We start from the raw sequence: 12,320 nt of genomic DNA, 5'->3' as shown, positions 1-12,320 counted from the left end.
TGGCAGCACCAACTAAACTTAATTCTTTGAAAGCATCAGTACTTCATGTTGTAACATGATAATTATTTTGTGTAACCTAGAAAGGGCATTCATTACATTGGCAGTATGAATTAAACTGAGAAATAAATTTTAATTTTGTTAAATAAGACGACTTAAATTTTCGGATTCTGAAACATAGGTAAAGTTAATAATGGTGAAATGTGGATAGTTTGTTAATATTTAAATAACAAAGGTGGGAATGGCCTTCTTAAAAAAACTAATGTTTGAATTGATTGAGTTGTGTTCTTCCCTAGGTAAATAAATGAAATGCTGTCTAATTTGGAGAGATTATTAATTTGTAGCCTAAGCTCTGTTTCTAGAGCAGTTTCCTAAAAAATCTGAAGGCGTTCTCATTGAAGAGGGGCAAATATACATGGGAAGAGATAGTTGCTGCATTTTAGGTTCACATCTAAGAAGTGGTCCTTTCTCAGAAATGCCGTGAGTGCTCCCGCACTTGCTCTCGCGTTCAGAATTTTTCCAGTGCACTGCATTGTTCGGCTTTGGTTTCTCTGAGAGGACTCTGGCTACAATTCACTCTTTTCATTTTGGGTTTTAGTTTTATGTTGACATACATGTGGTGCTGTCTTAATGGAATAAGAGCTTGAGTCCCCCCCCCCCCGCCCCCCCTGGATAATACAATTTTGGCAGATTTACCTGTCAGAGTACCTGGAACATTATCATGTGTAGGGTTCAGAATTGATATATTTGTTTAAATTTTTGAAATAGAGATTCTGTCAAACTTGATAAGTTTAAAGTTAGTTTCGTCATTGCTATTTTGAAAGCTCTAATATGTTTGCATTACATACCAAAAAAAAAAAAAGATGAATTGAAAGACATATTACAATGAAGCGCATCTTGTCATTCTGAGCTCTTTTATTCTGTAATCCAGAGAGCAAAATTATTTTCTTTTCATTTTCATGAATACTTTTTTTGGGGTAGAAATATCTTAACAACCATGTTTCCAAAGGTAAAACAGTTCATTCAGATGTGAAACTGAATGTATATTCCAATTAGTTATTATAAGAATTTATCATTGGAACATGTGACTCTAAGAAGGATGGCAGGTACATTCTGTTTTCTTAATTATTGCAATCTCTTGCCACTGAAGATTGGGTATACAAAATAAAATGCGTTAAATTACATATATATATATATATATAGACTCTAAAATGTCCATTTCAACATTTCATTTTTATAGGAAGGATATTATTTTTGTTGCTAGTACCAGGAGGTGTAGGTGAAGAATACATTATTTCATACAAAGTCATCTAATGCCTGCAAAATATTTTTTATGTCTTTGAAATGTTACTGCTCTGCCTTCTGTCCCTTACTTTTTCTTTTGGGTTGGTTGGTTGGTTTGTTTTCTCTTTCCAGTTAGACAGGAGAGTTTAGGACCAGTTTCTTTGTGGTGTATTTCACTGATTCGCAGAGGAAAGGACTCTAGGAGACTGAGGAGAGCAAAGCCCTCCCTCCCTGAGCAGCCTTCTGCAGCAGCAGTGTGCTCGGCCACCTGGGCAAGTTGGGCCTTCTCTGCTGGGGGGGGCTGTTTGTTAAGGATCATCTAGAACTGACTGACTTTCATTAACTTCGGTCATTTCTCAGTGGTTTTTTAATTTAAATGTTCTTCTGTGTATCATTGTGTACTCTGAGGGTAGTCCAGGGGGCTTTTAAACGGTGGTTTTAATTCTTTGAAGCCTTGTTCTTCTTAGTTCTTAGAAGTAATTTCAGTAATTTCATATAGATGAACCGTTAGCAGAGTGTATGGGTAATAAGCTGTGCCTATCCAGGTAAGGGAAGGTCTAGCTATTTGAATTCCTTTACATTGAGTTTAAAGATATATTCATTCCCATAAAAAATTGTGTATAGCCTTGAAGTTGGAGCATGTTAACATGAGAAAAATAAAAATGGGGCCGAGTGATGGGTTTTCCTCTCAGGTTTTAGGTGTGCCTACTTAGATCTCCTTGCATTGAGGATGTCTTCTTTTAACCTTTTCAGTATGATTGGGTGATCACCTAGAATGGTGTTCCTTATGCTCTCTTTTAATTATGTTTATCTGTGCTTTTAACAAACCTTAAGAAAAGATTTCAGATGTTACAAGTCTAATTAAAGAGACAGACAAAGCACAGTTTATACTGTAGATTTTTTCTGCAGTTCAATTAATCAGCATGTTTTCTCTTTTAATTAAAACCATTTTAGTAAATTAAAGCCCACAGCAAAACACATATATAATTTGTTTGTAATTAGCTCTTAATTGGTGGTAGTTGAAGCTTAGCACCCTTGGTTTCTTTCTTCATGATTGCCATTTTATTAGCAGCCAGTCATTAATTAATCTTTTTCTAATTAGCTTATAAAACTGTTGATGGCACATTATTGTAAATGTGATTTTAAGTTCAAAGCTTGTTAATAAGCTTTCTTACTTAGAAGAACAGAGATAAAGAAATTGCTGAAAACAGTACTACAGTTCTTTAAAAAAAAAACTGTCTTTCTTATGGGGACTGTGTAAAGCATCTAACAGCTTATGGTTAATTTTTTAATGCTTTTTTTCCCTTATGAATGGGATAAGTTGCTTGAATATAAATGTCTATATCCAGGAGTAATTTCAACAGTATAACATCTTTTCGCCCTCCTTTGGATTACTGTAATCTACATATGATTTGAAGCCTTAATAGTCCTCATTAAAACAGGTGTTATATAAACTATTTCACTGTGAAATCAAAGTTGAGTATAGGAATCAAAGTATATCTTCTTACACCTCATGAACCAAACACATATTATTTTTATAAATTGCAGGGTGTATCATATATGAGTGTATATATGTGTACGCCCACACACAATATATGTATGATATGGGTATATATAAATATCTCTGTGATGTGTTTGAAAAACAGGATTTGTTGGGGTATGCTTTGAAGTATAAAAACTACTTGGCTTTAACTCCTAGACAGTTGAGGTACAAAAATAAGTAAGAGGTGTTTGTACAGTTGTACACACACAGGTAGATGTAGCACACAAATGTGTAAACCTGTGAATGCACATTTTAAGATGACAGGGAGATTAGTCTGTTTCTATAACAGAAAATGACTTGTAGAAGTTGACCGGAGAGAGCATGGCCTGTTTGCAGTCATCACAGCTTTGGCATCTCAGGTGTGACCATGGACAGGACCCATCCCAGTGCAGACACCCCAAATTTACTACAGCACGTCACCACATTACATTGGGGTTTGAGTGAAACATTAGCCACATCATATTCTTTATTGAAATATACTACTAATTTCATAAAACTCCTTAGCTGCATGTGTTCTGAGCTATTTATCAATATTAGTGCAGAGTTTTGAAAGTTCTAAACACAAAGCATCATCAGTCATTGGAAGAGCTTTTTCTTATTTGCTTTTTGAACTTTCCATGTTATTTCAACTTTGGCTATTTCTATGCTTGTTTTTACGAAGGCGTTTTATGATGCCATGCAAGAGACACTAGAAAGGGATAGCTGACAAGGAAAAAATTAAAAATTGGATAAAAAGTAAATGAATAATGTCATATTACCAAAAAGATGAGAGGCTAATTTGTGCCGACTTTTTGCTAATTTTGTTCAAGCCTCAAAATGAGGAGCTGTCACCCGTTCTGTGTAGCACTGATGACAGTGCCAATGATCCATGAAATAAGCTGCCGCTGGCTTTGTTCTGATAAGAATGAACAAATCTGCACAATGTTCGGCTCCCAGAATCTCATTTTCATACTTGCATGCAGGCTAAAAGAAATAAGCTGTTTGCAGGCTTGATTAATCAGACATTGGAGGGGTTTTTGTCTCTTTGATCTCTTTCGTCTCCTAGGTAACTTGCTTGACATTAATGTTGAGCTTGAGTAAAGACAATCAGGAATTGTCGACCAAACTGATATAAAAATTAAAGACCTTAACACTTTAAGTACTCCAGTAATGGTTCCGCTTTACTTCAGAAAACATCTGTTTTCATTTAATTAAAGAACAAAAGAGAATGGCATAAATATTTTTCATAGAGACCTATTATTCCATAAAAAGTTAAAGTATGATAATTGGTATTTTTAAATAAGTGCCTTGAAAGTGTTCAAAAGGGAAGAAAACTTCATAAATCTGTTACAAGCTAGTAATTTTGAGATGAGTAAAATATTTTATGAAATGGATAAGAAGTGTACAGTTACGCTAGATTAAGCTGTTTGAATCAGATGCTGCAAATGATTATCGGCAAACTTTAGAATGGCACAGGTTTAGCAAGAAAAACCAACTTTATTTTGAAAGTTTGTCTTTTAGAAATCTCTACTATGTTACAAGATGCGCCATTATATCTATTTTACAACCCAATATGATTTACACATGCTAAACCTGTAAAATTGAAAGGAATTAAAAAAATGTCGCCGTGCATTTGCTTGAGGTTATGCAGACGCTTTTACAAATCTTCCAAGTGGCTGTAAAGATGAATGCCCCAAGGGTCCAGCCAGGGCCCTGCTTTTCCAACCAGCTAAAGCCCTTATCTTAAATCCAAGCAAAGTACCATTAATCTTTTTGAAAGACCTTTTATGGCTTTTAATATATCCCAAATTAGAACATTTTACACCCTTGGTTCCTGAAATATGGTGATAAAAAGCCTTTAGAGCTTAATTTTCCTTACCGCTTGCTCTGACCAATTTGCAGTTCTTTGTGATAATGTTTAGACACCTTAATTAAAATGCAGCAAAATATTGGATGTTCTATATGGAAAATGCTGATACTTTGGCTACACATACAAGAAATTCTGTATATATTTTTATTCATTTTAAACATTTTCTTTCCACATTGTGTTGCTATAGTTATCTGATGACCCGAAACATTTTTTTTTTTTTTTAAATATGAAAACCATTGACCAAGCTTTTGTGATGTTTACTTTGGGCATGAAGATGCATTTTTCATTTTACAGAAGTGAAAGGGAGATTCTTGTTGGCCTATATTATTTGTAATACTGAAACATAGCACGATAATTCTTTTATCTTTGGGAACTCGGGTTAGTCATCTTGCCTGGGAAAATGAGTTTCTTCTCAACTGTCTCTTCCATAGATCTTATTATCCTTTTATATTTCCAAATATTTCTGTTCTTTTTTCTTTCTCCACAGGAATAAGTGAAACACATTTTAAGCATGTGAAGGACACAAAATTGATAATGACTTTTCATCATCATTACAAGCTAAAAGATTCATTCTGTAAAATACATAGACCAGGCTTGTTGAATGTTTATCAGTTGAAGAACATTCCATTTAACCTAACCCAAGGCAAAATACGGTTGGAAAATATACCTTTTATACGAACAGGTCTGTTTGAAAGTATTACCTATATATACCCAGCCATTTATTATATTTACTTAGTCCCCAGAAATGATGAAGCCCTCTCGTGTAAATATGTGTTTTATATGTTTTAATGAATTATTTTTAATAAATTTATACTATGTCTTATGGAACGTATGCTCTAAATCCTTACTCTGATGCTGATTTTGCTGGCCTGGCCTTAACGTTGCCAGAAAATAAAAGCTTTTACTTTCTTAGGGTATGTGACCGTGTTGAGATGATGAGTCCCATTTAAATCAAACACATTGAGGTACTCTTTGGCTTATCGATCCCCAATCCAGAAAACCCATGTTGGGAAATTTCAATAAGTTAAAAATGTAAGCTACCTCTTAATTTACAACAGTTTTAGAAAATAATTTTTTCACATGCTTAATGGTACATGGCAGATATGGTTCAGACCATTTTTGTTTTATCCTCCGAGTATAGGCTCAATTTAAATATAAGATAAACTCGCCAAATGGGACTTTTGTTGGGAGGTAGACTTGGCAAAACTATATCATACATCAAATTTGCATTTGATACATAATACATGGGAATATAGCTAAATAGAAAAACACAGAGTTCTACACTTTACCTTTTGGAGGGTAAGGGCCAGGGAAGATGCTAAATACTCTACAGGAATGTGGAGAGACATGGCATACATCTTAACACAGGTAGCAAGGTGGGTTTTATGACAGTGGACAGTTTATTAGGTGCATCTGCTACTCCTCTGGGAGCCCACAGCACCCCATGTTCCCAGCCGCCTTACTTTAGGCGGAACTGTATAAATAGTTGTGACCAGAGGACTGTGGGCAGAAATGATGTGTGTCACTTCTGGACTAAAGCATTGAAGAGCCATTGTGAGACCCTCCAGCCTTCTCTTCCTCTGCTGCAGCAGACTTGAAAGTCACATGTTGAGATGCCGGTGCCACAAGATGGAGGCGAGCCCAGCCATGCCACGGCTGAGTAGAAGTGAAACAAGAAATAAAAGTTCAGCCAGTGGGATCTGGGGATTTGTTTGGGAGGTACGGTTTTGGCTAGCCTAACCTGACAGGCGCTGACCTGTTTTTGTTGTTTATGACAAATGGATAGTTTTTCCGTGGAATCCATCTTAATGATAAATTAGCCACAGTGTCTTTCTGGTTGCATTTTCTCCTTAGATGGTGACGCTCCAGCCCTTTGATTCTTACCCTTTTCTTAGTTGACTTATCTGAACTTTTCTATGATGAAGAACTGGAAACAAAAAGACAACCAAGGGAAGGAGGCCAGTATTGAAACAAACAGTTAATGTCACTAGCAGCCCCTTCTGCCTAGCCCCCGATGTGAAAATCAGCTTGGTTTTGTTCAGTGCTGTACTTCTAGCGCCCCGAACAATGCCTGGCCAGACAGTGCCTTTGTGCCCTCATGATATTTGCTGAGTGAATGTTGTCCTGTGAAAAGAGATGATGAAGGTAGTGGTGCTGGTCCTATTGGTGTGAATTTTGGGACTCTGAGGTCAGTCTGCTTTCTCAAGTGCACTCCTAAGTTACAATTGAGCCCTCTTTCGTCAGTGGCTTTCCTATTGGTGTTGACCAGTTCAGCATTCCGGTTTGATTGTTGGGTTGCTTCCATTCTTTATGTATATTCTTACCTGGACTGGAAAATGAAATCAGTGTGTGCTGTCCTTCATAAACCCCAAGCAGTGCTTGATTCCTACTTGTTTGTTTCATCCTAAAGGAAACTGTTCTCCGGAATAAGCTGAAAGAAATGTCAAGCATGTCAAACCTCACTTTCCTAAATAAGCTTCTCATACATGTGCTCTTAACCCGCCCACGATGCCTCACTGTTGGCCAGCAGGTCCCTAAAACTCGGGCTTTACCACATTGATCTGACAGTGACTTCCAGCTTCTTTCTTCTCTTCCATGTCTGTTGTCCACTCATGTGCATTAGGGTGAGTCCAGGGATAGAAAGGGAAAGGAACACCAGAAGGAGATTTTTAGCCTTTGTTGTCCAACCTGGGTTCATAACAGATACTTTTGAGCTATCCATATGGGCAGGTATTTTGAAAATCAGAGCTGCTAAAACTAGAAGATCACCCTGCTTGTCCTGGAGACACTTGCTGAGGAAGTTTGGCTGCCAGAGAGCTGTGTAGAGCAGAGTGTGCGAACTGTAGGTTATGGCAGAGAGGCTGAAGGGCTGGAGAAGTACAGAAACAAGGACTGTTTTAGGTTAACTTAGAGAAGACTTCGGGTGGGGGTGGGTGGGTGGGTAGGAGGCTTTGTTTTGATCGGACCTTACAAGACTGGGGCAGATGGGTGTCAGGCTGAGCAGGAACAGAGGGGCCCACAGAGGGAACACAGGTACTGTGGTCCTCGTGCCCAGCCTTCTCGCTTCTTAGCACCCCCTATATTCTGTTTTCTATCAGTGAATTAAAAGCTGTTGCCCATCATACGAAGTGCGTTTATGAAGCAGTAATTAGCTTTCCCATGTTTTATTAATCACATCTATGACTGCCAATCAGAGCTTCTGATCAGCATGAGATAACTGATGTGACCATACTGAGTTGCTATAATTCTAGCCCAGAGCAAAGAAACTTGATGTCTCTGTCAGTCTGCGCAGCCTTATCAGGGGTAAATTCCTGTTTGGCCTACTGAAATGCTGGAATAGCTGGAAGATCTTCATCACATCCTTGTGGACCCTCAAGGGCCCTTGGTTTGGGAAGGATTTCCATCCAGGAGGCTGGTACAACCAGGGTATAGGGTCTGTGGGAGGTAAGGGAAATATGGGCCGCATCTGTGCATTTGTTTACTTTGCTTCTTCAAGGGGGCCTGAGCATAAGAATTTCTAATTTGTAGCTACGGCTTTCATACCCACAAGTTCTCTGTATGACTGTAATTCTTACATTAGCTGGAATATTTCTTTTCACTTTTTTTTTGTTTGTTTTTCTCCTTTGTAATTCATAGCTTGGTGTAAAAATTGCCAAGGCGGTTGCCTGCCACAACTTTGTAAAAGCCAAAAAGGACGCTGAAAATTCACAGGTTGCCCGAAAAAAGAAGAAACTTGCATGGGGGTAAGTTTGGAGATGAAAAGGACACTGAAAATTCACAGGTTGCCCGTAAAAAGAAGAAACTTGCATGGGGGTAATTCTAGGAACTTCATAGGGATTACAGAACTCCTGGAATACATCATATGAATCCAGTTTGTGTGTGATTGTTACTCATTTTATTCTTTGTGTCTTTGCTGCATGTTTGTCATATTATAAATATTGGAGGCATTTCTTCATCCTTTTTGATATTTATTTTGTCATCGATGGAGTATGTGAAAATGTTTTAAGTTTATTTTACTGTGGCACTTAGTAAGCATGTTTAGGAAAGTATTTCAAAATAAATTGAGATTTCTATGTTCTTTATTTTAGGTTTGAAGCAAAGAAGAGATGGGAAACCAAGAGCAACATGGGATATATGTAACTTGCCAGAGTTCCTCAAGACATTTGAGTCTTGACTTGGGTTTTTGCTTGAGTCTTCAACTCCTCAATTTACTGAAAAGATTTACCTGCTGATGTTAACTACGTCAGGAAACTGATAGATCGGAAAAATAAGCATAAAATTTGGGAGTTGATTATTAAATCTTTTCAGTCTTTTTCTAAAGAGTTCATTCTATTGAAGTGAATGAGATGGAGCATTCTGTTATTTGTACAAGAACCCTAAGCATACATAGCAGGAAAAAAGATAGGACTTTATTTGTTTATTTACTTATTTATTGAATCCTCCAGTATAAAATCAATTTTACTTTTCATCCATTTGGTGTAGCATAGCCAGTGAGTTCCTTGTTCTTTCTTATCTGTACCCAGTGTATAACTGCACTTATTCTGGAATCGTGTTTTTAAGATTGGCATTTGTTTATAATGGATTAGTCTTAACTGCAAGAAAGTCTCGATACTGTCTTTACAAGTGACTTTAATTATCTTAATGTTATAAAAGTAATTATTGGTTCTTTATTGGAGGCAGTAGAATTGATATTTCATAGTCAAATAATGAAAGCAATTGATTAATTTTTGTATACCTTCAGATAAAATATTATAATTTTAAAAAGGTCAGAATGTAGTATTTGGACGATGATTTAAATTTCAGTTCTACCTGGAAATGTCTTCCTAAATATCTCTCTCAACCTTATCACTCTTTAAATTATGAGATGGTTCTTAGAAGAGAAGATGGCATAATTGTACTAGACAGTTACAACTCCGGATGATATAACTTGGAACCTTCCAAGGACATAGTTTGATTGTTTTTACTCCTCTTCCCCATTACTTCCTTTTTCTTTCTTTCCTTTTTTTTTTTTTTTTTAAAGATTTTATTTATTTGAGAGAGAGAGAGAGAGCGTGACCTGGAGGAAGAGCAGAGGGAGAAGGAGAGAGATCACAAGCAGACTCCCCGCTGAGCACAGAGCCTGATGTGGGGCTTGATACTAGGACCCTGAGATCATGACCTGAGCCTAAATCAAGAGTCAGATGCTTAACTGACTGAGCCACCTAGGTGCCCCTCCCCATTACTTCTTAAAAGATTGAATGAATTAATGAGGATAAGGTGGATTGGTGCCACAGGAAGTAGTTTTCATTAGATGTGTGTTTCATAGACCTAACTAGAAGTGGCTTTGAGAAATCATATAAGAAGCTGGCAAATAAGACTGGATGTTTGGTGGTTTGACATCTGCCTGCACAGTGCTTAGCAGAGGTGGAAGAGCTGCTTATCGCTGCTTTCATCAGTTCACCTCCCTTCCTCAGCCTTCGTCAGAGGTTTGCTAGCTTGCTGGTATAAACTTACTCTGGGTTGATAATATAAATTCAGGAACATTAGAAAATGAGCCATGATTATTATTTGATTATTGTTTTATTATTATTTTGTTATTTTTAGACTTAAAATAGTAACAAAATTTTACTAATTTATGGTAGCATATTTAATGTTTTTCCTCTGTTCTGGAATAAGTAAATAACTAGTTGCTATTTAAGAGAACAAAAATAATATCTTGCTTCCACTTAGGTGAGGAGAGCCAGTGTAGAAAAAGCAAGATTTTAGGAGATTGGGTATCTACTTAGAGAATTCATCATAAAAAGGTGTCCAGACCAAATATTGGAAAATCTTATATTTTATGATTTACTATCCCCTGTTGTGTTTCCCTACAACATTTCATTTCAGACTCCTAGTAGGGGAATACAAACTTACCGAATAGAAACCTTTTCCCTAGAAAATCCACCATGGGAGAAGTATCCACTGCACAATCCGGTGGTTTTGTCTGAAGCATTAAACATGTTGTCGTGGCGCAGGTGGGTAGTGTAGGTATTCTCACGCACAGGGCCCGCAGGCGGACATCTCCCTGCAAGCTACGTCTCGCTTTTTTTTCTCTTCCCGTATCTACTTCCTTCGAGCACTTAGTGACCCCTGCAGGCAACGCTTCACCTCTCTGCTCATGCTGAGGCCTTGCCAGAGTGGCCTCTTGAGGGGCTGATTTGGGAGCCCGTGACCCGAAGTGCAGCCGTAGAAGCCCTTCTTCAGCCTGTCCGGTGCTCGTGGTCGTGCTGCCCTCCTCGGGGCTCTGCTACAGGTGGGAGCATTTTAAGCCTGTGGTAGGCATTACGGTGGGATCGAGTGTAGCAGCGGACTCATTTGATGAGGGGGGCTGCATCTCCTAATCTTCATTTTTGGGGGGCCTGGGTTGCGAAAAGCTCCAAAATATGGTACAGCAGGGGGGGGGGCGAGGGAGGGGACTGGGGGAGAGGAAGGGACTGGTTGTCTGCAATGAACCTGGCTGGGCTGGCATGTCGTTGGGACCGGATTTATTTTACCAGCTTTAATTTGAAGTAGACATTTTGCTCAGTAAAGCAATAAAATGGGAACATTATTCTTAGAGCACCCATGTTGCCCAAAAAGTGTAGTCATTTGTCTTCTCCATCTGCTCACAGCAAAATGAGGATTCTTTTTGGATCAGTAATAACTTCAGTTCCTGAAGCTTCGGCATGTGCATTTACTACTGCTCAAATGCCTGAATTAGACAAGGGATGTAAATGTCAGTTATTGTTAACTGAGATTAATACGTTTCAGGCCATCATTGTGGCATTAATGTAACTGTGATTTACTGTTTCAGTACTTCAGGCTAAAACAACTTAACTAAGGAACAGTAATTTTGAGCTTTATAGCACTGGTTCTGAGAAGGAAGGTTGGTAGTGCGTTCTTGTTGGGAGCCCTCAGGATGTTTCTGATTTTCAGCAGAACATTCTATTTCTTTCACCAAAAGGAGAGTTTGAATGTATAATCTCAGGTTTGCTATAATTAGTTCTGATGACAGAGTTAAATACCTTGGCCAAAACTATATAAATCAGTAGTTAAACAGGTTTCTGCAACTGATCATAAATCTCAAACTCCATATTTTAAGCACATTTATTTTTTTAGAGAGACAGCTAAGGGAGGGGCAGGCCAAGGATGGGAATAAAATGTTATCTGAACTTTGAGTAACAGCCTGGAACCTCACATTTAAAATCTACTGATTTCCCTGCTACCTTTGGTCTAAAATGTTCTCTTTTCAGTATTTTAATAACCTCACTTATTGTTTAAGCCAAGTTTGAATTTAATTCTTTTTTTTTTTTTTTTTAAGATTTTATTTATTTGACAGAGAGAGAGCACAAATAGGCAGAGAGGCAGGCAGAGGGAGAGGGAGAAGCAGGCTTTCTGCTGAGCAGGGAGCCCGACGTGGGGCTCAATCCCAGGACCCTGGGACCATGACCTGAGCCGAAGGCAGCCGCTTAACCGACTGAGCCACCCAGGCGCCCTGAATTTAATTGTTAAACTATCAAGTTTAATTTCCAAAATGTCCAAATTTCTATTTGCTAGGTAAAGATACCACTTTTTTAGAAATGTTTTGTCCTGCTACACTATAAAAAAAATATTGTATGAGGTCGATATTTAAATAAGATGCCAATTGCG

At 37.9% G+C, this 12,320-nt stretch overlaps 1 protein-coding gene across 3 annotated transcripts in view; it reads left to right on the top strand.

Annotated features, from left to right (window-relative positions):
- Nucleotides 1-8,993, top strand: part of FAM204A (family with sequence similarity 204 member A) — a 32,102-nt gene extending 23,109 nt beyond the window's left edge. For 2 of the 3 annotated variants that reach the window (XM_032423272.1, XM_032423273.1), the window contains exons 7-8: nucleotides 8,310-8,416; nucleotides 8,762-8,993. In XM_032423272.1, the coding sequence (XP_032279163.1) occupies nucleotides 8,310-8,416; nucleotides 8,762-8,813 (159 nt within the window). In that variant the 3' untranslated portion in view covers nucleotides 8,814-8,993. Of the gene's footprint in view, nucleotides 1-5,160; nucleotides 7,592-8,309; nucleotides 8,417-8,761 lie in introns of those variants that run through there. The other variant, XM_032423274.1, reaches the window with a different exon arrangement.
- The last annotated feature ends 3,327 nt before the right edge of the window (nucleotides 8,994-12,320 follow it).

The sequence above is a fragment of the Phoca vitulina genome, unplaced genomic scaffold (genome assembly GCF_004348235.1).
Source record: "Phoca vitulina isolate PV1807 unplaced genomic scaffold, GSC_HSeal_1.0 scaffold28, whole genome shotgun sequence".
In the NCBI taxonomy this organism is placed as follows: Eukaryota; Metazoa; Chordata; class Mammalia; order Carnivora; family Phocidae; genus Phoca; species Phoca vitulina.
Note: the sequence above shows the minus strand (reverse complement) of the source record. Positions and strands in the feature narration are given on the sequence as shown.